The sequence below is a fragment of the Symphalangus syndactylus genome, chromosome 5 (genome assembly GCF_028878055.3).
Source record: "Symphalangus syndactylus isolate Jambi chromosome 5, NHGRI_mSymSyn1-v2.1_pri, whole genome shotgun sequence".
Taxonomy (NCBI): domain Eukaryota; kingdom Metazoa; phylum Chordata; class Mammalia; order Primates; family Hylobatidae; genus Symphalangus; species Symphalangus syndactylus.
In genome coordinates, this window is record NC_072427.2 from 153267976 (window position 1) to 153288867 (window position 20892).

General features: G+C 49.8%; 1 protein-coding gene and 1 long non-coding RNA gene across 7 annotated transcripts in view; one reads left to right on the top strand and one right to left on the bottom strand.

Annotated features, from left to right (window-relative positions):
* The first annotated feature begins 1260 nt into the window (after positions 1–1260).
* LOC129483552 (uncharacterized) lies at positions 1261–14333 on the top strand. Of its 3 annotated transcripts, none has more exons than XR_010120932.1 (3): positions 1261–1708; positions 2762–4636; positions 12006–14333. It is a non-coding gene; the product is annotated as an uncharacterized lncRNA (long non-coding RNA). The 3 variants fall into 3 exon arrangements; XR_010120933.1 differs by lacking the exon at positions 12006–14333 and having other exon boundaries at positions 2762–3905; positions 4542–4718; XR_008658085.2 differs by lacking the exon at positions 12006–14333 and having other exon boundaries at positions 2762–4718.
* A 2253-nt stretch (positions 14334–16586) lies between these two features.
* The window catches only part of WNT5B (Wnt family member 5B), a 125258-nt gene continuing 120952 nt past the window's right edge, over positions 16587–20892 (bottom strand). For all 4 annotated transcript variants that reach the window (XM_055281186.2, XM_055281185.2, XM_063639946.1 and 1 more), the window contains exon 5: positions 16587–17990. In XM_055281186.2, coding sequence (XP_055137161.2) covers positions 17532–17990 — 459 coding nt within the window. In that variant the 3' untranslated portion in view covers positions 16587–17531. The remainder of the gene's footprint in view (positions 17991–20892) is intronic.

The following is a 20892-nucleotide window of genomic DNA, read 5'->3' on the forward strand; positions in this document are numbered from 1 at the left end:
AAGTGCTGGGATTACGGGTGTGAGCCACCGCACCCTGCCTTTAAATGTTTTACATGCACATCCTTGTCATCGTTTTCATTTAATTACTTTCCTCTAGTTTGTAAGGGCAGGGCCATAGTGGGCCAGTCCCAAGGCCATGGTGGGCCAGTCCCAGCATTCTTTCCCCTTCTCTCTACCCGAACACAAAGGTCTGCACAGAACACCATCATTCAGGCATTGGGGATTAAAAATTAAGATCGAGGAAAAAGCAAAATAAAACAAGATCATTATTTGTCATTGAGGACTGGTTGGGGTGGGCATTCCCTCATTCTTATTGCCTTCCATGGTCCATCTCAGCAGCTTGACATTCTGCACTTTCTATTAGCTCGTGGCCTGGCTGCATCGTCCCTACAGACATTTTACCCCTAAGCAGCCTCCTTCCTTCTTCCCTTCCTTTCGCCCTTCCTTCCCTCCTATTTTCTTCCTTCCTTCCTTCCCTCCTTCCTTTCTTTCCTTCTCCCTCCCTTTCTTCATCCCTTCCCTCTTTTCCTCCTTTCCCTTCTTCCCTCCATCCTTCCTTTCTTCCCTCCTTCCCTCCATCCTTCCTTCCTTTTTTTTTTTTTTTTTTTTTTTTTTTTTTTTTTTTTGAGACGGAGTCTCGCTCTGTCGCCCAGGCTGGAGTGCAGTGGCGCAATCTCGGCTCACTGCAAGCTCCACCTCCCGGGTTCACGCCATTCTCCTGCCTCAGCCTCTCCGAGTAGCTGGGACTACAGGCGCCCGCCACCACGCCCGGCTAATTTTTTGTATTTTTAGTAGAGACGGGGTTTCACCGTGGTCTCGATCTCCTGACCTCGTGATCCGCCCGCCTCGGCCTCCCAAAGTGCTGGGATTACAAGCGTGAGCCACCGCGCCCGGCCTTCCTTCCTTTTTTATCTTTCTCCTTTCTTCCCTTTCTTCCTCCTTTAATTCCCTCCTTCCTTCCTTCATCAAATGTTTGCTGTACTGCCAACAGAGTCCATGCTGTGCTTGGTGCAGACAATTCTGTAGTGAACAGTGCGACAGATAACTGGTGCTGCCTTCAGCAAGCGTACAATCTAGCAGGCATCCTACAGTGAATCGGCCACTAGATAACTCAGCACCCATTTCCAGAGACCATCTCTCTCTCCAGTGGCTCCAACTGTAGCCGCTCTCAAGCCTCCACCATCAAACTGTGTCCTTTAGAAAATCATTGTCTTCTCCCCACCAGAAGAGACAGCTGCTAAGTGCTCTGACCCCCTTGCTTCCAGCACGTTAATACGAATTGGGATTTGGTGGCCTCACACGCATAGGCTCACGATCCTCACAGGGGAGAGGGAAGACGCCACGATTTGCATTTTACCGACAGGAGGCGCAGGAACTTGCCGGAGATCGCAGAGCAGGTTCGTGCCCAGGTGGTGGGAAGCGACTCTCAGACTGGGAGAGACACTGCCGCCCTGTCCAGCCAGTTGTTTTCCCCGGGGCTCCTGCTTCCGGACGGCCTTCCTAGACAAGAGAGCAGGCTGGGGCGGCCCTGCCTCCCAAGGGCCGCGCTGAGTGCCCAGTGCACCCCTTCACTCTGCACTCTGCCCCAGCGGACCCCCTCGGCCGCCTCAAGTTCACGGGCAGGTGCGCTGGGGGGCGGGGCACGGAAGAGCGGGCAGCTCCTCCCGGTTAGAGGCGCTCCTCCCGGCCAGGCCCTGGGCCACGAGCGGTAAGAAAGGCAGGGTCCCCATCCTTGCAGCTGCTGGGTGCTCGGCTAACCGAGCTTCAGGAAGCTCTGCTTGTGCCCTGAGGGAATCTCACGGAGGGCGAGCGGAGCACACACCGAGTCCTCTCTCCCCACAGCGGACCTCTCAGGAGGGAGGCGGGAAGTGAGGAGGGGGAGGCGGGAAGTGAGGAGGGGGAGGCGGGAAGTGAGGAGGGGGAGGCGGGAAGTGAGGAGAGGGAGGCGAAGGGGCGGCGGAACCTCCGGAGGCGCAGCTCAGGCAGAGCAGGCCGCGGCCACAGAGGGCTGGGCCTGGGGGCGAGGGGAAGCCCGGGAGGGGAGAGGAAGACAGCGGTGGGGCCGCGAGGCCAGGAATCAGGAATCCGGGCAGGGGCAAATTGGCCCAAGTCTGGTCGTTCTTTAGCCACCTCTGCAGTGGGAGAAAACAGGAAGAGAGGGCTGGACAGCGGGCGGTGCAGCGGGGGAAGGGTGAGAGGATGCACGTGTGACTCGCTCTGCGCCCGCGGAGGTGCCCGTCCGCTGGCATGGCCCCGCGGGGTGGGGAGTCGCTGCATACGGCGCCTGAAGGCAGTTCCCGGCGAGGGAGGCGGAGCCATTTCCCGAGGGCGGAGCTGCGGCCCAACCTCCCGCCTCCCGCCTCCCGCCTCCCGCCTCCCGCCTCCCGCCTCCCGCCTCCCGCCTCCCGCCTCCCGCCTCTCGCCGCCCGCGCCAAGTCCGCCGCGAGGCCTTCGAGGGGAGAGGGAACTCGAGGCTGCTGCTGGGGCGGGGTTGGGGTGACTGGCAGTGGGAGAGCCAGGCAGGGGAGGGGCGAAGATGAAGTCAGGGAGGGCACACAGCTCCGGGAGGGCCGTGCTGAGGCGGAGGGCACAGCAACGGTGGGGGTCGCAGTGGGCCGCAGCGGGGGCGCTCAGCACGGAGGCTTCAGGTCCCAAAGGAGCGATGGCGCGGTGACAGGGGCCCAGGCGCGGCTCGGCTCGCTGGCGGATGAGGGGTTGGGAGGAAGACGTCCGTGCGCCCCTGACCCTCCGTGCTTTGCAGGTGGGCGGAGGACAGGGACCCAAATGCAGAGAGGACGGTCCGGCTGGAGAGACGGCTGAGCGAAGGGCTGCAACAGTGGGGTGCGAAGACCCTGAGAGCAGCACCTCCCGCCCACGTGGGGGTGGCCAGGAGGCGAAGAGCCTTTACCCAGAGGGTTCTCAACTGAATGACATTGTCAAAGAAAAGCCAGGATCCACTAAGGCAAGAAGTATTAAAAGTATTTTAGGGAAAGTCATTTAAAGCTCTATAAGATTGTATTTTTATGGAATCTTCTAGATTCTTCCCCTGGAATCAGAGTTGGATTTTCCATTAAGTGAATGAAGCTCAAGTTTCAGGGCCTCTCCCTCGCTTTCTACGGCCTGTTCATAATTCCCTATTTGTAATTATTTAAACTGCCCCACCCTGATTATATAACTTTTAGGTCCCACAAAAGCTTAGCCAGTCTCTGCCTTTGAACTCCACGGGTTGGGAGGATGAACGAACTTCCACGTTTTGATTTCCAAACAATTTCCCTACCCTTGCATTGTTAAAAGATAAGCAGGAATAAGTGTTCTAGCTGTGAGTGAATTTTTTTTCTTAACATGTTTTGGCCTGGATACTATCTGAAGGTCTTACCCAAGCAGCTGGGTGACTTTGGTGAGGACACAGTTACCCCATACTCCCCAGCTCAGGGTGAAGGTTAGGTGGCACGTTGGCAGGACATGTGACTCACATGTACAGGTGTGTTCCGTGGGAGGAAGGCTTGGAACAGGCACCTGTGTGTGCCCAAGTGTTTCTAGCAAACACGGGGACTTGAGTGTCTAAGCACAGGCCCACTTTACAGGGGTCTCCTGAGAACTCCTCCCCCTCCTGGGAACTGTGCCTTCCCAGCCAGAAGTCACTCATACAGAATGTTCCCAACTTATGAATGGGCATTGTTCTCAGAAAGAGAATTTGTACGGGAAGGCATCTCCCCAGATAAACAAGTGTATGTGTGATCTTTGTTATTCAGGAAAGCCTAAAAGAACATCTTGTGTCCCAGAAATCAAGGACTGTACAATGGTAACAGAAAACTCCAGCTGGTGGAATCATGTGGCCCTCAGAAAATGCCTTCCAACTTCTAGCCTGAGATCCTGGGAATCTTCTCTGCTGTCACAGACCTTCTGTAAGGAGGGACGCTTCCCAGCTCCACGTCCCTGATGTGGCTGCCATGGCCTGGGGCAGAGGCCAGTGAGGAGAAGTAGCTGGGTGTAGGCAGCCAGGCCCTGGGGGCTGGGGGGGCAGAGTCCATTCCCAGAGATCCTTTCAGAGTCCGCTCCCTGTCCATGTCCTCTGAGGGCCCGGGGTGGGCCTCCTTGCCTTTGCCTTCTTGAAGTTTCCTTGGCCGGGAGCGGAGGCTCATGCCTGTAATCCCAGCACTTTGGGAGGCCGAGGCGGGCAGATCACTTAAGGTCAGGAGATCAAGACCAGCCTGGCCAGCATGGTGAAACCTCGCCTCTACTAAAAAAATACAAAAATTAGCCGGGCGTGGTGGCACGTGCCTGTAATTCCAGCTACTCAGGAGACTGAGGCAGGAGAATCGCTTGAGCCTGGAAGGCAGAGGTTGCAGTGAGCTGAGATCATGCCACTGCACTCCAGCCTGGGTGACAGAGTGAGACCCTGTCTCAAAAAAAAAAAAAAAAAGAAGATATTTCCTAAGTCTTTGATTCTTAGGACAAAGTGGTAAACAGACTGGGGACTTAAGAAAAAAAAAAAAGACTCCCATGTGGTGGGGGTGGAAGGTGGAATGCTCATTTTTCAGGTACTGGCCTCTTCTCAGGAAAGACCAAGACCAACATAGAGAAGGATGGTGGATTTCTGGGTATACAAAAGACCAAACAAATCCAGATCATCAAGGTTAGACCCCTTGCATTTGTGGTTGGCTTCAGTTGAGATGATTCCCAAGAGCTTACATAATAAACTTTACTTTTTAAAAAAGCATATTTTCATTGATCTTGCCATGATATAAGCAAGCTATATCTTATACACTTATCTGTGTCTATATAAGATATACCATTACCCTTTTCTTTTTTAATACAGGGTCTTGCTCTGTCACCCAGTCTGGAGTACAGTGGCCCGATCCTAGCTCACTGCAACCTCAAACTTCTGGGCTCAAGTAATCCTGCTACCTCAGCCTCCCAAAGTGCTGGAATTACAGGCGTGAGCCACCATGCCCAGCCTCAATATTTTAAAAGTTTATATTTTACAAAAGGCTTTCACATCCATATGATTTAATTTGAGGTAGAGAGAGTATTATTTCTGTTTTATTGCTGAGGAAACTGCCTGGAATCACTTAACTAGTTGGTTGGGAAGCCAGGTCCTCTGTACTGAATCCTGTGCCCTTGCTGTTTTTAGAGGCTGATTAACTCCTGAAAGGGAGACGGGACACACAGAACCCTCTAGCTGAAATGAATCTCCAGAGAATGTCTGGTTTTCTCCCTGGCTCTAGACTCCACTAAATTCTAAAAACATCTAAATGCTCTTATTTTCTTAAACTTCTCTGGGGAATGAAATCTATCCTCTCAGTTACCTGTCCCAGCAACAAATAGCCACTCCGTTTAGAAATCCATGCTGTAAGGCCGGGCGTGGTGGCTCATGCCTGTAGTCCCAGCACTTCGGGAGGCCGAGGTGGGCGGATCACCTAAGGTCAGGAGTTTGAGAGCAGCCTGGCCAACATGGCAAAACCCCATCTCTACTAAAAATACAAAAATTAGCCAGGCGTGGTGGCATGCGCCTGTAATCCCAGCTACCAGGGAGGCTGAGGCAGGAGAATTGCTTGAGCCGGGGAGGTGGAGGTTGCAGTGAGCCGAGATCTCACCACTGCACTCCAGCCTGCGCAACGAGCAAGACTGTGTCTCAAAAAAAAAAAAAAAAAAAAAAAAAAGCAAAAAAAGAAAGCCATGCTGTGTTTCTACCTTTGGTTTTTTTTGTTGCAAAACAGAAAAAAAGTTTGTTTAGCAGAGAAAGTGTTTTTTTTTTTTTTTTTTTTGAGACGGAGTCTCGCTCTGTCGCCCAGGCTGGAGTGCAGTGGCGCCATCTCGGCTCACTGCAAGCTCCGCCTCTCAGGTTCACGCCATTCTCCTGCCTCAGCCTCCCAAGTAGCTGGGACTACAGGCGCCCGCCACCACGCCCGGCTAATTTTTCTGTATTTTTAGTAGAGACAGGGTTTCACCTGTTAGCCAGGATGGTCTCGATCTCCTGACCTCGTGATCCGCCCGCCTCGGCCTCCCAAAGTGCTGGGATTACAGGCGTGAGCCACCGCGCCCGGCGAGAAAGTGTTTTTGACTACTTTGTTGGAAAAAAGCAATAAGGGGCTTGGAAAACAAAGAACTAGCCTGTGGTTACTGGGTCAGTTCACAACAGTTCACAGCAGAACTGAAATAATAATGAATGCAAGAATGGGATCATATACATTTTCCAGAGCACTTTCTCACTTCCTATGGCAGCTAAACTTTGCAAAAACCCTGAGCTGGCACCGGGAACTGAGGAGCAAATAAAGCCTGGAAGCCTGATCCTTCTTCCTCAGAGGCTTTTGAACAATTTGACAACAGAGCCAGGGCTACAATTCTGGTTTCTTGACCCTGGGATTAAAAAACCACATCTCTGACCTGGCACCTGGCATGGTGGTTTATGCCTGTAATCCCAGGACTTTGGGCTGCCAAGGCAGGAAGATTGCTTGAGCCCAGGAGTTTGAGGCCAGCCTAGGCAACACAGTGAGACCCCAGTCTCTACAAAAAATTAAAAAAAAATAGCTGGTCATGGTAGTGCACACTGGTGGTCTGAGCTCCTTGGGAGGCTGAGGCAGGAGGAATACTTGAGTCCAGGAATTCAAGACCAGCCTGGGCAATAGAGTGAGACCCTGTCTCTACAAAAAAATGAACAAAATTATCTGGGCGTGCTGGTGTGCACCTGTAGTCCTAGCTATTGAGGAGGCTGAGATGGGAGGATCTCTTAGCCCAAGAGGTCAAATCTCCAGCGAGCTATGATTGAGCTACTGCACTCCAGCCTGGGTGACAGAGTGAGACTCTGTCTGAAAATAAATAAATAAATAAACAAAGCAAGCCAAATTTCTCTGCCCATCAAAAAGTCAAATTGACTTTACCGATTAACACAGTTTTCACTTGGGTGAGTTCTTAATTCAGCATGCAGCCCAAGTTCCCAAGTTCAGGACTGCCGAAGACAGCCCCTGGGGACTTTCTCAAGAGAGAAGGAGAAGCCCCAGCTGGATTCTGGGCCGGTCCTAGGGCAGAGCCAGCAGCATGTGTGCAACTGGGTGGTTGCTGGCTTTTCCCTGCTTGGGCCTGCATGGGAGCCAGCGACATTCAGAGGCTTCGTTTGAGACATGATCCTTCAGGTCTGTCCAGATTTGTGAGCTGCGTGATCTTGTGCGGTCTGATTGCGAGGCTGTTCGGATGCACGTAGTCTCTTGTGCATCTCTCCAAAGCTGCAGAACCAGGTCACAGATGCAGACCAAGCTCAGGGCTTGGGTTTGCCTCACAAAACATTCCCTTCCTCATCTGACCACCTAATGCTGGTCCAACTGACCACACTGGAGGTTAGAAACAGATCCAGGCCCTGGCTACATTTCCTCTAAACCCAACTCTGCCTGCAAATGGCCATGTCACTGCATAGAAGGCTTGGTGTAGTCAAATGTAATCACATATCAACAATCCCCTATTATAGCTGCTAAGCAGAATCACCCAAGGCATCTTTTTAAAACGCAGAGTCAATCCCAGACCCCACCCCAAATTGGCTCAATCAGAATCTCAAGGCCTGGGCCCTAGGAATCTGATGTTTTTTCAATAGAGACAAGGTCTTACTATGTTGCCCAGGCTGGCCTCAAACCCCTGAACTCGAGTGATTCTCCTGCCTCAGCCTCCCAAAGTGCTAGAATTCCAGGCGTGAGTCACGGTGGCTGGCAGACTCTGAATTTTTAAATCTCCCCAGATGATTTGAATTTAGCCAGATGAAGGGATGGAACCAGTGCCTAGGATGCATGCGCTCCCTCCTTACCAGGACCACAAAAAGGGGAAAAAACCCACCTCCGTCCCCATTGCCACACATTAGGTAGCACTTGAGACTCCTCAGACCGAGGTAGCCAGGTGCAGCCCAAGCTCTGCTCCACACCCCAGTCACCTTCCCTCCCCCATAACATGTGAACACCTCCTCCCCTCACCTGGGCTCATTTTTCTCTGAGCAGGTAGAGACCGTGGGGCCATAAGGAGTCCCAAGAGCTGCTCATTCCACCTCTCTCATCTAAGACCCTCATCCCTCCACTCCCCTGCTCTGAACCCAGAAGCCCCAGGTGGGAGCTGAGTCACATAAAGACAGGAGCCACTGTTCCTTCTCTTGCCCTCTCGGTGGGTACACCAGGAAGCGAGCACTGCATTCTCCCTTGGAATCCCAATACCTACTTCTGCTTCCTACCTTCTGTCCCAGCAGAGCCTCTCGTAGAGTCCCCTGTTCCAGCACGACATGCAGTTTCAGTGCTGTAACTGGTGGGACTGCATCGCCAGCGTGTCACAGTGCCAGGGCCACACTGAGTTTAGGGATGGGGCCTTTGAGAAGCTGAAAACATGTCACTTAATTCAAAAATATTTAAGGTTGTCTCCTTGTGATAGGAATTATGCATTTGTGATGGAGTTGAGTCCTGGCACAGAGATCAAGAGGCTGGAAGAGCAGATTGGAAAAGGGAGTTCAGAAGCTTAGTCCATGGCCCTATCCGCTCAAATCAGACATGTTTGGAGCTCTTCTGAATTTTAGTCTTCACTCTTATTCGAAACCACTGACTCTTAATGCCTGGGAAAGCCAGTGGAGACAGGGCTTCCCTTTGAGTCAATTTGAGGGAAGCATGTGGTAGAGAATGCCCATGGCTGTCTTGTACAATGAAGCCCCCAGGCACCAGCTCTAAATTTCCTACCGAATGTGACTTACCCATCTAGTTCCATTGTCCAAGGCACCAGTTTTCTCTTTGTTTCAATATGTACATCAATATACTATCTTCAACTTTTGCAGCATTTTCTCTGCTGTTTAGCCCTGTATGCTTTATGTGTTTCCTTTTTTTTGAGACAGGGTCTCACTGTAACCCAGGCTGGAGTGCAGTGGCGCGATGTTGGCTCACTGTAGCCTTGAACTCCTGGGCTCAGCAATCCTCCCACATCACCCTCCCCAGTAGCTGGAACTAAAGGTATGTGCCACCATGCCTGGATTTTTTTTTTTTTTTTTTATACAGGGTCTCACTGTTACCCAGGCTGGAGGAATGCAGCGACGTGATCATGGCTCACTGCAGCCTCGACCTCTTGTGCTCAGGTGATTCTCCCACTTTTGCCTCCTGAGTAGCTGGGACTACAGGCAGGCACCACCATGCCCAGCTAAATTTTTGTGTGTGTTTTTTTTTAATAGAAATAGGGTCTCACTATGTTGCCCAGGCTGGTCTCGAACTCCTAGACTCATGCAATCCGTCTACTTCAGCCTCCCAAAGGGCTGGGATTACAGGCGTAAGCCACTGCATTCAGCCTTTTTTTTTTTTTTTTTTTTTTGTAGAAACAGGGTCTCACTATGTTGCTCAGGCTGGTTCAAACTCCTGGTCTCGAGTGATCCCCCTGCCTCAGCCCCACCAAAATCTTGGGATTGCAGGCCTGAGCCACCACACCTGGCCTGTTTACTTTAGATTTGGGATCCCCAAGTTCCCCCTGCCATATGCCTCTACCAAATGAAATCTCCCTAGTCATTCAAAATTCTCCCTTCTCATTCAAAATTCATGGTGGCAAGATGAAGAAGATTATTGTACACTCCCCGAGACTTAGAAGGAAATGGGCACCTGTTATTTCAGCTGACTAGATTCCTTACCCAGAAATCCACTTAAATTCCTTACCCAGAAATCCACCTGAAAGAGGTCTGGAGTCAGCATGAATTATTAGCCGCGTGAGGTGAAGGATGCCGCTTCACCGCTCTGAGTGTTAGCTTTCCCATCTGAAACAGGTGGATAATATTGGCTACACTGCAGAGGCCCTGAGAGGATTACATGTAATGTATGTAAAGCAGCTGGTACACAGTAGTACTCGATAAATGGTAGCTATAATTATTACTCACCTCCTTCATCATAACCTTCAAGCACGAAAAGTACTGTGGATGTCTTGAGGGTCCAGCCGAGTAGGACAAGGCATTCCTTTCATGTTTTCTTTCCTAATTGCATTGCCCTCCTCACTCAATCTTTTAAAAATAAGTAAAATAAGACTGACCTAATTATTCCCACATTTATCCAAATGAAAAATCTAGAAGTCAGCTTTGCTGCTGTCCAGATTCTGTTTTCTGCCATCAATCCGCAAGGACCCACCACCCCACTTTTTTTAAATTTACAATTTTTTTTTTTTTTTTGAGACGGAGCCTTGCTCTGTCGCCCAGGCTGGAGTGCAGTGGCGTGGTCTCGACTCACCACAACCTCTGCCTCCCAGTTCAAGCGATTCTCCTGCCTCAGCCTACTCAGTAGCTGGGATTACGTGGGTGCAGGCTACCACACCCCGCTAATTTTTTTGTATTTTTAGTAGAGATAGGGTTTCACCTTGTTGGCCAGGCTGGTCTCGAACTCCTGACCTCAAGTGATCCCCCCCCCCCCCCGCCTCGGCCTCCCAAAGTGCTGGGATTACAGGTGTGAGCCACCGCGCCCAGCCAAAAAAAAAAAAAAAAAAAAAAATTTTTGAACCAAGATGCGAGCCGGAGCTATTCGGCTAGAACTGAGAAGATAGCGACACTGTGTGGTCACAGGCAGAACTGCAGACCAGTCTGGAGTAGGTTCCGGGCTGATCATCTGCTCCGACCTAAGGCTGTGTTCTCTGTCAGATGAGACGTTGGGTCCATTAAAAAGTTTACTTTCATGTTAGAAAATAAAATGAAGGGCCGGGCACAGTGGCTCACGCCTGTAATCCCAGCACTTTGGGAGGCCAAGGCGGGCGGATCACAAGGTCAGGAGATCGAGACCATCCTGGCTAATACGGTGAAACCCCGTCTCTACTAAAACTACAAAAAATTAGCCAGGCATGGTGTTGGGCGCCTGTGGTCCCAGCTACTCAGAAGGCTGAGGCAGGAGAATGGCGTGAACCTGGGAGGCAGAGCTTGCAGTGAGCCAAGATCGTGCCACTGCACTCCAGCCTGGGTGACAGAGCAAGACTCTGTCTCAAAAAAAAAAAAAAAAGAAAGAAAAGAAAATGAAGGAAACATAGCACCTAAAAAGTGTGAGTGTAATTATTTCCTATTTCACAAATGTGTCCTGCCTGTCATAGCATTCAAGGTCTATATGGCTTTTGCTGTCAAAACAAAAAGGACAAAAGAAGGCCAGCCACAGGGCGTAAGTCAGTTTTCTTTCTTTCTTCTTTTTTCTTTTTGAGACAGAGTTTCCCTCTATTTGCCCAGGCTGCTGGAGGTGCAATGGTGCCATCTCAGCTCACTGCTACCTCCGCCTCCCGGGTTCACACCATTCTCCTGCCTCAACCTCCCGAGTAGCTGGGATTACAGGCACCCACCACCACGCCCGGCTAATTTTTGTATTTTTAGTAGAGATGGGGTTTCACCATGTTGGCCAGGCTGGTCTCGAACTCCTGACCTCAGGTGATCCACCTGCCTTGGCCTCCCAAAGTGCTGGGGTTACAGGCGTGAGCCACCACACCCGACTGTAAGTCAGTTTTCAAATGCCTGCTGGGTGTCCCCAAGAGCTGTGGAAGATTTACAGAAACATCCTGGCAACCCTCATCCCTCTCAGGTCTTCCTTTTTGGCACACTCAGGCCTTGAAGAATGAGGAAAATGTATGAAGGAAGCAATTGATACTGTAGAGTGGTCCTGTCAGAGGGAAAATAACTTATATCATCCACAGGAACGACTGGCCTTCAAATACAGCTCAGTATTGAAAAATGAATGCACCTGTAGGGCGGAATGCCAGCCAGGGGCTGTCACTGACTCTAGTCTATTCTCTGCTTCTTAGCAACTCGGCTCCCTCAACCCTGCAGGGTAGATGAATGGGTGTGTGTCCCATCCTGGGTTATTCAGAGAACAGAAGCCTTCCTCTTCACACTAGTGGGCTCAGGTTTTTCCTTATTTTAGACAATCCTCAGGACTTGTTCCATAATTATGCATTTTCACAGATAAAAGACTCCTCAGTAAAGATATCATGAGAATTTCCAGAGTAAGTACTTAGGGGTCTCATTCACACCAACCGGATTATGTGTTCTCTAGATCTAACCATCTGCCGAGGAATTTATGAGAACGTGAGGAGCTCCTCTCACCTTGATGAGCTCTTCAGCCCCTCCACTCGTGGACTTAAACCGCTGCAAAGTCATGCAATGGTGGACGCAGCCCTGACCAGAAGCCCCTCCTGGGAATCTGGGACGAGGACCAGGAGAGATTCAGAGTCCCTTCCTGGGGCTGCAACCGCGTGAGAGAGAGACACCTCAGAGGAGAGAGGAGGAAGGGAGAGAGATCCAGAGGTGTCCAGGTCAGCTCCTGAAGACCCTGGCGTCTTTGAGACTCTTGGGACCCTCATGTCATACTCCTTCTTCATAATCTGCCTCAAATTGGTTTCTATTACTTGCAATTTTGATAGAACAAATGAGATGATGGACCAGGCAGTTAATCACATCATGCCTCAGTTTCCTCGTCTGTTCATGAAGAAACATCATTCATTATTCACTCAGCAAATATCTATTGAGTGCTTTCTTTGTGCTAGGCCTGTTGTGGGTGATGGCAGGCATAGCAGGGAACAAAAGAGATATCAGGAATTCCTTTATGAAATGTAACTGCTGCTAAGAAGGTCTCTGCAAATAAATACACGAAAGACAGAACTTTCAAATCAGGGACCAGCCGAAGAGCTGGCTGACCCAACAGGCAGAGCACCAATATGGGATGGGGCCAGGGCCACTTAAACCAGTACTCACTGCTTTTGGCTTCACAGTAAGATTGGATCAAAAGGGTTCACCTTTTCTATAGTGTCTTTTCTTTCACGTCTTTCCTTGGGCCCCTGCTGAAGGCCCCTCCTGATATTCTGTTGAAAGCCTCCCCACCACCCGGTTTCCACACCAGCAAACCCTCTCTTGCCCCGAGTGATTTGAGTCTGTTCTTTCTCTCTCTCTCTCTCTGTCAATACTGCAGTTGCCTTCTGGCTTTGGCTGTGAGCAGCTTTCAGTCTATTTTCAGTTCTCCTGTGGAGCAGCAGATAATACACATACATCTGTAATTCTTAAAATCTCATTTGAACCATCCCTCCTCCCACCCAGTTGTTTATCAAAACGACTTAGAAGGCCTAAATTAACTGATTTGGCTCTGTCTTCTGCTGCTGCTTCTGGTAGGGTTGCAAATGAGCAGCGTGAAGGCCAAAAGGCCTGCAGCAAGAGGGAGGAAGCAAGGACTGGAGAATCTACGTGAGGAATGCCCAAACTCCAACAAGCTAGAAAATTCACTGTGGATGGGCTTCCGTCTTCCACACTGCCCGATGCCTGATCCTCACTGCCGGGCCCAAATCTTCTTACTTCAGAGAAAAATGGGCAAGCTCCCATACTTCTTATGTAAAACCAGAATTAAAGCACCCACCCTTTACTTACTGTTTTAGTATAAACACAATGCAGAGATTCTTACATAATAAAAAACTAACAGTAACACTTAGCAACCATGGCTCACAGCCCTTCTCAGCTCCCCAACATTCCTTCTAGAGATATGAAGCCTGTCATCACCAGCCAGGCAGAGGACAAACATTTCCAATAAAGACAGACAACCCAGGCTCTGCAACGTCTCAGCCAGAAGTGTTGAGTTGTTTTTAATGTTTTACATACTCCATGCCTCTGGTGCCTCTCCACCTCCACCCCCAAATTAATGAAAAGTATTCATTTCCAGACACACACACACACACATACACACACACACACACACACACACACACACTGAGGTTCTCCCCAAATCCATGTACCCAGTGTCAGTGGTGTCTGGCAATGGAGCAGAGCCTGTTTTAAGATGGAAACACTATTCTCCAAGCTGTCAGGGTGGTGTGGCTCTCTGCCAAGGAATAGGCTTGCCTGATAAACTACTGCACCTGTAAGATCTCTGTCTCATGGAGGACATCTTGCTAGTTCCTAAAACTCCAGGGGATGACAGAGCTTAAATAAGATACTAATGATTAAAGAGAGGAAGCAGGGCAGAATTTCCAAGGCAATAGCCAATTTGAGGTTTCAATACAAAGAGCAAGTTTTGTTTCTCACCTCCAAGGATGCAGAGTGGAAGAGAACAAAATGGGCTCTCCATGTAAGGACTTTGAATCCAAGTTCTGGAGAATTTGTCCACCATGCTTGGATGAATGGAAGCCTGCCCTAACCTCAACCATACCTGTGACTGCCTTCCTATCCTCCCATCCTCTAGCTGTCCATCTGTCTTTTTATTAAATGGAGGCAGTCAGGCATACCTTTCTCTTAACTTTTGAAGATAAGGCAAAGACAAATAGCTTATCACCTATTTGTCTTTGAAGATAAGGCAAAGACAAAGAACATATCACCTTATGATAGACATTCAGGAATTAGATCTACCCATCCTAGGCAGAGGAGGTGGAACGTCCCAGGGCAAATCAGTTCTGCTCTGTACCAGAAAGCTCTTTCCAACACATCAGAAAGGTTCCCTGGGATGGCTGGGACTGCTTGGTCGAGGCATTACACCCAATGCAATGATCTGGTTAGACTACATGTTGATTATGACACATTTCAGGTACTAGGGAACCCTGCCAGGGGCTGCAAAGAGCACTGGGCTGGCAATCAGGACCAGGCTTTCTGCCTCCATATCTGCAAGTCCAGTGTAGTCTTTGAGCTAACAGCATCGGATCCCTTCAGGTCCCAGGCTCTGCCCCAGACCAGCTGAATATGAATTCCTGGTGTTGGGGACCCAGCACTCTGCATTTTTACAAGCACACTAAGGTGTAGGACCTGCGCAGGATCTGGAGGTTCTCATCTGAAGTCCCAGAAGCTTAAGCTGTGATTGCCATGTTCCCTTCCTGCCCCAACATTCTGTGACTCTCAGCAGAAGCTCACTTGCTTTTCTCAGGCTGGTTTCCACATTCTCCAGCCACATTCCTACAGCGTCACTGGTCACTTCACAGACAGCTGTCAATCCACTAGGATTCAACAAGCAAGTGACAAGTAACTATACCCGTATGCCAACCTACTTAGAAAAATAGGTCAGTGGATGCAACAACCACGCTGGTATTTGAGCACAACTTGCTCCCACATCAGAAAGAAAACTGATTTACTCCACCACTTGCCATGACTCTGCAGAAAAACCTTACTCTGATAAGGATTATCCATCTCCCTCCATGAACACAAAAGTGACTTCTGGGGATTGTGGACAATCATTCTCAGCTAATTTCTGGGGGCTCCTAAGAACAGGTTAGATTTCAGCTCTTAAACAGTTTGAGTATCTGATACAAAGTAATTCCCCAAACCTCTAGAACTGATGTGGGGAAGAACAGTAATGTTAGCTAGTGTTTCAAAACTCTATTATCATGGTTGATCTGTGCATCTGGATAGTTATGGTTAAAGGTGGTTACGATGGTTAAATGTCAATGAATGAAGACAAGGATATGGTTTTCATCTTTTGTAGACCAATTAACTTCAATCTTTTTTTTTTTCGAGATAGGGTCTCATTCTGTTGCCCAGGCTGGAGTGCAGTGGCATGATCTTGGCTCACTGCAACTTCTGTCTCTCAGGTTCAAACAATTCTCCTGCCTCAGCCCCCGAGTAGCTGGGATTACAAGTATGCACCACCACGCCTAGCTAATTTTTGTATTTTTAGTAGAGATGGGGTTTTGCCATGTAGGCAAGGCTGGTCTTGAACTCCTGACCTCCAGCGATCCACGCACCTCAGCCTCCCAAAGTGCTGGGATTACAGGCGTGAGCCACCCTGCCCGGCCCTAACTTCAATCATTTTCTTTCATGAAAATGAAATGTCACCTTGAAAGTATCAACCAAAGGAATCTGGGTAACAGTGTGAGTTAGCTACAGGTAAAATAACTCTAGGTCTGAGGTTCTTGGTTGGGTCAGAACATTCTCCTTCAGATACTAAAGAGACAGGTAGTATGTATGGCATACATGCCCTCAGGCAGAATCTCTTTTAAGCAGTTTTGCAATATCATTTGCTCATTATAACCCAAATTAACACATTAATTATTTCTCCAGAAATAAAGTTTTCTAGAATAAAACTGATGTCTTTCTGTAATTACCGACTCACCTGCATGCTGGTCACTCTACAGCAGCCTGGTTCCGTGTCTCCCTCAATCACTCCTTCCTCCCTTTTTAGGATAATAACATCTCCCTTCCTAGATCCCCAAGCTCAGCCTTACCCTCCTGGCCCCAGATACTGGAGTCCAAAACTGCAGACAGCAACACAGAGGAGACAGCAAAGGGCATCCCGTGCTTTACCAGTGACCCAGGGAACAAGCCAGGGTTCGCTTGGTAGGCTATCAAACGGGGGAAGGGAAAGGGGGAAGTCAACGTGAGGTTTCAACTTAAATCTCTGAATTCCCTTGTTCATAGTAGTAATATTAACGGCTACCACTTCCTGAGTGTTTAACTGTGCTAGCTCTTGGGGTGAATGCCTCAATGCATCACCTTATTTAATTCTCAAAACATTCTTCTGTCCCTCTCCCTAATCACCAGACCCTATAGTCTAAGGAGTCTCAATTTCCTTACCCTCAGCCGCACTGCAGAGTTCTAAAGATCAAATAAAAAATAAAAGGAGACTCATGAAAGATCAGCGTGGGTCCAAATAAGGAAAGGGAGCAAAACCTCCATGAAGGGCATTTAATGTCAGAGAGAAACCGCACACCTGGGGCAGAGATGATGAGCGCGCCGGGCCCGCCAGCCTGACCCGTTGCAGTGTCCTATGGTTTGTGAGGCCTCCCTCGGTGGAGGAGTGACAGCAGCAGCTCAAGCTTCCCCTCCCCGGGGGGGAAGACAGTGTAACGTCCACGCAGCCTGGTCATGCACCCTGGCTTCTGCAGCCCAGGCGCAAACATTCAGTTCAGGGCTTTCCTGACATGTCAGGTCAAACGGCCCCCTTTCCTCTCCAGGCAGGAGCCAGTGAACTGTGGAGGATGAAGAATTCTCGCTGGAAAGGCAGGCCCGAAGTCCGGGAGGTGCAGATCTCTCTGTGGTCACCGGGCCAGAGATGACCTTGGACTTCTCCTTATTTTAGGGAAGGAGCCGTTCCTGCTGCACATACGCACGTGAATGAAAGTGTAAGAGAGCACCAGGCCGCTTATGGAACCCATCTACATTCTGGGCAAGACCCTGAAGATATCGAGGTTGAAGGTGAGTTCCCGCCACCTTCATAGGGCCTCTTGGCCTGGTGGCCAGGGTCACAGGCAGTCATCTAACCAACAAAGACTCTAGACTTCCAGACAAGATCATCTCCTCCATCCAACCACAACCTCCCTCCTCTAGGCCATGGTGGACAGACGGTAAATATTTCCAAGTCCCTACATCCTGAGAGTCCTCGCCAGAGGGAGAGAAAAAGCCCCGTCTCCCACCCACCAAGAGGAGAGAACCAGCAAAGTCCACTCCTCGAAGATCTCCAGCGTCTCTTAAATAAGCTTTTCCTTTCCATTTTCATCTTTTCATTATTTAGCATCCATCCATTTATTTATACAAATATAAAATAGATTTATATAGATTTATATAATATAGACCTTTGTGAGGCAGAGTGCAGGGGGGCCGGGAGCAGGCCCTCCGGCTATTTACAGATGTACTGGTCCACGATCTCCGTGCACTTCTTGCACTTGACGAAGCAGCACCAGTGGAACTTGCAGTGGCAGCGCTCCACCTGCACGCTCTTGAACTGGTTGTAGCCGCGCCCGCAGCACATGAGCTCACAGCCATCCATGCCCTCTGAGGTCTTGTTGCAGAGGCGGCCCTGCGTGCCCAGGGAGCCCGTGCTCTCGTTGCGCAGGCAGTAGTCGGGGCTGGGGTCCACGTAGACCAGGTCCTCCGGGGTGGGCTGGGTGAAGCGGCTGTTGACCAGCTCCAGCCGGCCCTTGCGGGTGACGCGCATGGCGGCCGCACTATCGTACTTCTCCTTCAGCCGGTCCCCCACCTTGCGGAACTCGGCCAGCTGCAGCCAGCAGGTCTTGAGGCTGCAGGACCCCGAGACGCCGTGGCATTTGCAGGCTACGTCTGCCATCTTATACACAGCCTAGGGGAAGAGAAAGAAGGGAGTAAGAAGGAGGATCCCGGCGGAAGAGGCCCAGAGGGTGGCTGGTAGCCACAGGCCTAGTACACAGGAGGGGCCGGTAGGGTAGGGGATAGATAGCTTTTCAAATGCATGCAACGATCTTGCCAGGATGCTCGGGTGCTCAGGGGGAAAACATAAAAGACGCACCACAGAAAAGAACCCTGGGGCAGCAAGGCGACTTGTTCCCATCAGCCGGGAGGATGGCACCAGGCACTTTCACTTTTTACTCTACTAGTTTCTCATTCCTCAAAACCTGTTACAATCAATGCATCCTTTTCACAATCGGAAAACAAAGATATCTCCATCTTGATCAAAGCCTCAGACAAATAAATAATAACCAACAAAATAGAGCCAGGCACTGTGGCTGCTGCCTGTAGTCCCAGCTAATGGGGAGGCTGAGGAAGGAGGATCACTTGCGCCGAGGAATTTGAGGATGCAGCAAGCTATGCTTGTGCCACTGCACTCCAGCCTGGGCAACACGGCAAGACTCCGTCTCTAGAAACAAAGCAAAACAAAACAAAACAACAAAATGTGTCCAGCCTTAATAGGAGCATAAGTCAGAAAAAGAATCCAATTGTATCACAAGCCTGTCACAGAAATCACTGGCATAGCCCTGGTTAGCCCCAAACTCTCCCTGATCCTGTCGAATGCCTGAGAATTAAATGGCCCCTTTCCCCATGTTGCCATGTAGTCACTAACTCCATAGAGTCATCAGGAGTCTTGCCATACGCCACCCATTTGTAAGCACGACCACTTTCTTCCTCCCTAGCAGCCCCCAGACACCCCCTTGGGAGAGGCGGAGTAACACCGTGAAGCAACGTGCAAGGGAACTGCAAGGAGCTGGGCCTGCCTGCAGAAGCAGTTCGTCTAAAACAACGGAAGTCACGGAACCACCACAACTGGAGTAGATTTGAACCTGAGTGATCCCAAACCAAAATGTAAAAGCAAGAACAGACCAGAAAGCTGCTTACGAAGTGCTTTTCAATGGCAGCATACTGACGCACCATGGCAACCAACCCTGGCAGCAGGCCCAGACGTGCAGATGGCGGGTTGAAAACGCAAGCCGGCTGCAGAGCATTTTCTTATGCACGGCTATTGTCACCAACTGGGTCAGGACTCGTTTTTCAAGGGTTTCTCTTAGATTTCTTTTCAAGAGCCCCCAGATTGTGTCTTTATTCAGAGCTAAGCAGAGACCACTGCAGGTGCAAGAGACAGCACAGCCATCATCAGTGCATATGACTGTTGGCAAAAGTCTTCCTCAGTTTTTTCTGGTATGGAATTATTCCCACTATTTTATGGTGGAGAAACTGAAGCTCTAGAGAGGCTCACTAACCTCCAAGGCCACCCAGAAAGGACTCAGAATCACAAGCACTTATCCACTCCAATCTCGGAGCTTAAAGTTGGCTTAGAGCAGAGGAGGCAGGAAGGCTCTTCCCAAGGTTAAAGGCACCAGCACTTAGCCAGGCAGCTCCAGATCCAAGACATAAAGGAACTGACACCCCATCCTGACAGACACTTCAGAGATGGGACCTGCAATTTCCCTTCCGTCCCAAGTGCCCTGGGTCTGAGCTGCAGCCTGACATTCCTCTGGACATGGTCCTTGGTTTAGAGAGGGATGACAGGCGTCTGGCACTGCTAAGAGGAGGAAACATTAAGAGTTGGAAACTGCACCTTGCCACTTAGCAACTCGGAGCACGGATAAGCATCTCTTGCAGGGGCAAACACGCAGACAGAGTTGGGGAAGGGGAGTCGGAGCAAGACTCTGCAGGGCAAGGACCAGAATTTTAGGAAAACAAATCCAAGAGGAAGTGCACCAGTTTAAACACCCCCTCCATCCTTCCCCGAATTCAAAGACATTGTAGAGATAGGAATATCTGCATTTTTTAAGTATTTTACTATTGATTTTATATATATACATATCTCCTTTTGTAGATTTATATATATATATATATATAGGCTCCTTTTGTAGGCGATAGGGGGAAATGCTGATTTTCAGCCCAGACTGCTAATTCAACAATAAAAAAAAAATGCTTTAAAAAATGTTTTAGTTCTATGATCTGTCCCTGGAAAAGCCCCCTCTCAGCTCCTCTTCCACTTCTATCTAATGGTGTGCTGAGCCTGGTGACAGACAGGAATGTTACAGGATTAGGCACCAGGCTTTTATCTGGAAAATGCTTAGAAATCCTTGAGTGGCAAAACAACATCAGCCACTGGTGTTGCCGCCACTGTCTAAGGAGGAGCTACTAGATGCTCTTGCAGGCCAAGAGAAACTTCTGGCAACGTAGCCTAAGATTTACTCTGTGTCAAGACATCAGATCCTGGATAATCTTTTTTTTCTTTTTAATCTGGTTCCAAAATAGTTGTCTATTTTCCATCCCAGCCATCACTCAGTCCTTGCTGGAGAACTTTGTGTGTAGGTGTGAGGAGGCAAGCAGTGAATACCTCTAGCCTCAGATGGTGACTGATGGCCGAGGCCTGTTCCTTGGAGAGAGGATAAAAAATAAAGAAGTCCAGGAATTCCCAACCTGAAGCAGGCAGAGGCAAAGGGAGAGATAAGGAGTTAAGGAAGAGGAGAGGTGTGGGGCCTGAAGGAAGGGGCTAAGCGGGGAGACAGACAGGGAAGGTGTGCAAGCCAGGAACAAGCCCGACGGGAGGGAAGGCTGCCAGATAAGGGCCCGGACAAGACAACAAACAATTAAGGGCAATAAAGTGAGACTGACCCAGCAGCAGGGGAAAGGGGAAGAGTGGGTGTCACCTGCCTGATCACAGGCACCTGCGGACACCACAGCACAGCTCAGCAGAGCCACAAGCAGCCTCCGTGAATCTGACCTCTCCTGAGGAGGCAACACGGAACTCCTCTGTG